Raw genomic sequence first — 4792 nt, forward strand, 5'->3', positions numbered from 1 at the left:
GTGTTTTTCCTCCCCAGCTCTGAGACGCTCCACAAACCAGTTCTCAGCTCGGCGCCTGCAGCTGCGCAGCCGGACGTTCCTGCAGCGTCTCCAAGGTTACGGCCTCTCCTGAACGCGATGAGTCAGCAGAGTTTGTTTTGTCGATAATCGGTTCATCTGTGATCAGATTCTCTAAAAACGCATCAGAGTCTCTGTAGACTATAGCGGCTGCAGCTGATGATCCAGAGGAACCTGAACGCCTCACGAGAAACCAACACGTTCACTGATGTTCTCACTAGAAAGGAATCACACTGAAACTGCTGTCTCTCTGTTGGCGAGGTTAGACAAACACTTCCTGACAGGAGGCAGAACCGGATCGGCCCGCTCGGGTCAGCGGGTCAGCGGCCGTTCATTCACACCGTTGTGTTTCTCACAGTAAAGCGAGGAGAACAGAAAACTGTTTTATGTTCAAACTGAAGCTGAAGGGATGAAGAATGAACAGAGACGTCACTCCGACATCAAACTGATGATCTCAGAAAAATGGGAATTTCTGGGAATATTTCCTGTTTTATTACTGAATTTAAAACTCAGGATTGAAAAGGGTTTTTTTCAAATTTTCCACAAAATATATGTAAAAGTAACTTAGAGGAGCCGCAGGGTCACATTAAATTTACTAGATTAAAACTGTATTTCATTTATTTATTTCTATTTTCTTCATTGTTATTATTATTATTATTATTAGCTGTTTTTAACAGCTGCTTCCCAAAATTAACACATTTTTAATCAAGATAAAAAGCTCAGAAAATAGTTCTCGAGTTCTACAGAGTTAAAGTTAATTTGACTATTTATATATATATTTGTTTTTAATTTTGAGTTGGAACAAAATAGTCACTAAATCTTTAAATGGGTAATATAATTAACTTTATCCATATATATGAATTCCTTTAAAACACTAAAGAGTGTGAGTTATTTTCATGAGCTCATTTTCCTTCCCGGAAGTAAAACAACTCAATCTTTGAGGCTCCGCCCATTTCATGACATCATCCTAGAGCCGACCTCATCTTGTCTGCATTTGGCCCACAAAAACAAGTAAACATCCGAACTTTTGCCAAGATGGATTTACAGATTGTGCACATAAAATGAAAATGTTTTGATGATCACAGACTTCCTGGAAGGGGCGGTTCCACACTTTGTGATGTCACAACGTGAGAACCCACCCGTTTTCATGTGTTGGAAGGGGCTGGTGCTCAGAGATGCATGATTAAAATACCGCTTTGGGGTTGTTTGTTGTGAGGAATTAACATTATAAAATACTTAAGCGTAATATAGTAAACTTTATCCATGTAGATGATCATATATCAACTTTGGGACACTAAAGAACTATTTATTTATAAAATATTCGTTTTTTTATGAGATCTCTTCCTTCCTGGAAGTAAGACGACTCGATCTCCGAGGCTCCGCCTCTCGCTCCTTGTGGGTGCCGCCCATTTCATGACATCATCCTAGAGCCGGCCTGGTCGGCGTGTCCACGTTTCACCACAAAAACAAATAAACAAACTTTTGCATCCACAGATTGTGTATATAAAATAAAAGCGTTTTGCTGATCACGAACTTCTTGGAAGGGGCTGTTCCAACTTTGTGATGTCACGCGTGAGAACCCGCCCATTTTCATGTGTTGGGAGGGGCTGGTGCTCCGAGATACGTAAATGAATCAAACTACAGCTTTGGGGATGTTTATAGTGAGGAACGACGACTATAAAACAAACAAGTTGATTTAGATAGAAGCATTTTAAACAATTTTATTCATTAATGTTCTGAAATGCTCAGATTTGCCCCGCGGTTTCTCCACGGTAAATCTTCTTGACTTGTGCAGTAAAACCTTTTGTATCTTTTCTGTGTGCAGCTCTGTGCGGCGTCTGTGTCCTCCGGCCTGCGATGGCATAACACCCCCACCCCCAGAGCTCCGCCCCCTAACCTTCCCTCGACAGGAACGCGAGGTTTGAAGCTCCTCCCATTTCCTCAGAGCTCGCCGTCTTCTCGCCCTCATGGATAACCCCGACAGCCGCTTCAAGCCCCCCCTCGAGGACCCCCAGTCTCTGGGTCTGGCCGAGACCATCAACTTTGAAGGTGAGCGGCTCCCCAGGATGCTCCTCGGACAGCCGAGCATGCTGGGAAAGGATCCTCTGAAGGGTTGTTACTGTGAAGCTTCAGTGAAACGCTCTGCTTCCTTCAGATTCTCACTATGTGATGCTGAAACAAGACCTGGAGTCCGACGCCCAGAACCTGGAGTCCGAGTCCTGGAGCCTGACGGCGGACCAGAACCTCCTGAAGAGTCTGAGCAAAGACGCCGTGAAGAGACAGGACGTCATCTATGGTGGGTCCAAACCCGCTTCTCCATGAGCAGCCGGAGGCGTTTGAGCTGAAGCTCTTTCTACTTTTCTTTACAGAGTTGATCTACACGGAGTTGAACCTGGTCCGCACGCTGAAAATCCTCTTCCACGTCTACATGTTCGAGCTGAAGCGGACTCTGCAGATGGATGAGTTGAAGCTGGAGCGCCTCTTCCCCACCGTGCAGCATCTGCTCAGCCTCCACCAGCACTTCCTGGCGGCGCTGAAGGAGCTCCAGAGCCGCAGCCTGCAGGAGGGCCTGCCGCTGTACAGCGCCGCGCAGCTGGGGAGCGTCCTCATCTCCCAGGTAACAGCGGTTCAGGCCCCGCCCCCTGAGGAGGAGGTTCGCCCCAAAGCACAAAGATACATAGTTCTGCAGGAGTCTGGATCTGAGCGGTTCCTCTGAAGCTCAGATGAAGATAAAGGAGTGTTTGGTTTGAGTTCTGAAGCAGAACCGTTCCTGTGGTTCTGTGCGGGACAGACACGCGTCCCGCACACTTTTGAATAGTTTTCCTTTGGATCTGAGAGGCGGGAAAGCTGGTTTCAGTCCAAACAAGCTGCTGCCCAGCAGTTCTGAGCGGTTCAGACTAGAGCTGCCACAAACATTATTTTAATCAGATTATTGTTTCGGATTAGTCGACTGATTGGGTCACGTGCTCGGTGGATGTAGACACATCTCAACCATCATCAACTTTATACTTAGACAATGAAGATGATAGTTTATCAAACGTTGATACACGGTCCAGGTGAACACTCGATTCTGATTCAGATGGATATATCGCTTTTCTTTTGATGGTAGAGGAGGACATATTGACTTATTAGAGAACCCCCCCGCCCCAAAATATGTTTAATACTGATTGAATATTTATTTCTTTTGTAAATGACCATATAAGCAGGATAATATCCGACGAAGTGTTCATCATGAGAAATGAACACATGACGCAGAGCCTGAACCGTCCGACGAGGAATGAATCGTTCAGCTTCTGTCCTTCATTAGTTTCTGGTGTTAAAACAAGATTAAACCAAAGGAGGTCGACATCTGAAACGAGGAACTATCTTTCACAAAAGATAAAGTTTTGGTCTCACTGTTTCACACATAACTACAAATGTTGCATTTTTTGGCGCTGAACGCTCTCAGCTTCAGGGAGCAGGTTCGGTTCATGTCCTGGTTTCCTGTCAGTTTTCAGGTCTGATGGGGACTCAGCTGATCCAGAGCTACAGTCTGTTCTGCAGCCTTCAGCCTGAAGCTCTCAGCTTCTACAAGGAGCAGATGCAGGTCAACAGGAAGCTGCAGATCCTCGTCAAAGTAAGAGCGCCTTTCTGCCGAGACCCCGCAGCAGCTTGAAGTGAAAACGTGAACGTTCTCCTCCCCGTTCCAGAGGATCGACCAGATGCCCCTGGTGCAGCGGCTGGGCATCCCCGATCGTTTTCTGCTGGTGGCCCAGCGCATCACCAAGTACCCCGTCCTGGTGGAACGGATCCTCCAGAACACCGAAGGTGAGACGTTTCTGCTAAAGATCTGAGATTCAGACTCACTCAGACGGGCTGTTGACCCCCCTACAGTGAAGACAGAGGAGCACAGGAGTCTGGAGAAAGCTCTGGCTCTGATCAGAGACGCCATCGCCCAGGTAGACATGAACGTCTGCGACTACAAGAAGGTGGTTCGTCTGCGGGAGATCGGCCACCGTCTGGAGGGCCGCCCTCTGAGCCGGCCCAAAGAGCCCTGTGTGTTCCGCAGGGAGGAGCTGATCCAGGGCGGCTGCTCGCTGCTGCACGAGGGCACGGTCACCTGGAGGACGTCCGGGAAACAGAAAGGTGGGAGTCTCCGTGGAGATGTGGTCTCCTGCATGTTTGATGATGGAAACTGTAACGAGGGGGTCAGAACAGAGCCGTCTGCTCCTTTCTGCTCTGAAACGGAGGCGTGGTGCATCATGGGAAACCTTCACCAAACAGAAATGTTTGTCAGAATTCCTTCGCTAAAGTACCATATAAGATGTTCGGTCACCAGCAATTCAAAAATCCAGAGTCCTAGAAATTTCCCAGAATTCTCTGCGAAGAACCAAAAAAGCATTGATGCTCAGAACACGGCGGATTCATAAATCGTCTTTGTAAAATGTTTGTTGGTGACGTCATGTTTGCCGTTTAGATACAAAGTAGTGAGAATGGCGTCTGAATATGGAGAGAAAACAGACTCGCCCCATTAGTGCGAGGGCAATTCGTGATTTGTAACTTGTATACATTTTGTGCAGAAGTACAAGACACATGAAATTCTAAAAATATATAATTTAATGATTCAAAATCATTAAAATTTGGCGCCCCCTCCAGCAGATGGCGCCCTAGGCGGCTGCCTAGTTCGCCCTATGCCCATGGCTGATTCTGTGTTTGCAGCCCAGAACTCCGTTCATTGACTGTATAAGGGTGGGGG

The 4792-nt window shown here is 47.0% G+C and overlaps 1 protein-coding gene across 3 annotated transcripts in view; it reads left to right on the forward strand.

Annotated features, from left to right (window-relative positions):
• The window catches only part of arhgef18a (rho/rac guanine nucleotide exchange factor (GEF) 18a), a 14083-nt gene that overhangs the window by 2285 nt on the left and 7006 nt on the right, over positions 1–4792 (forward strand). For all 3 annotated transcript variants that reach the window (XM_024273679.2, XM_024273680.2, XM_024273681.2), the window contains exons 2-7: positions 1883–2106; positions 2213–2353; positions 2427–2674; positions 3548–3673; positions 3747–3864; positions 3931–4182. In XM_024273679.2, the coding sequence (XP_024129447.1) occupies positions 2025–2106; positions 2213–2353; positions 2427–2674; positions 3548–3673; positions 3747–3864; positions 3931–4182 (967 nt within the window). In that variant the 5' untranslated portion in view covers positions 1883–2024. The remainder of the gene's footprint in view (positions 1–1882; positions 2107–2212; positions 2354–2426; positions 2675–3547; positions 3674–3746; positions 3865–3930; positions 4183–4792) is intronic.

The sequence above is a fragment of the Oryzias melastigma genome, linkage group LG17 (genome assembly GCF_002922805.2).
Source record: "Oryzias melastigma strain HK-1 linkage group LG17, ASM292280v2, whole genome shotgun sequence".
Taxonomy (NCBI): domain Eukaryota; kingdom Metazoa; phylum Chordata; class Actinopteri; order Beloniformes; family Adrianichthyidae; genus Oryzias; species Oryzias melastigma.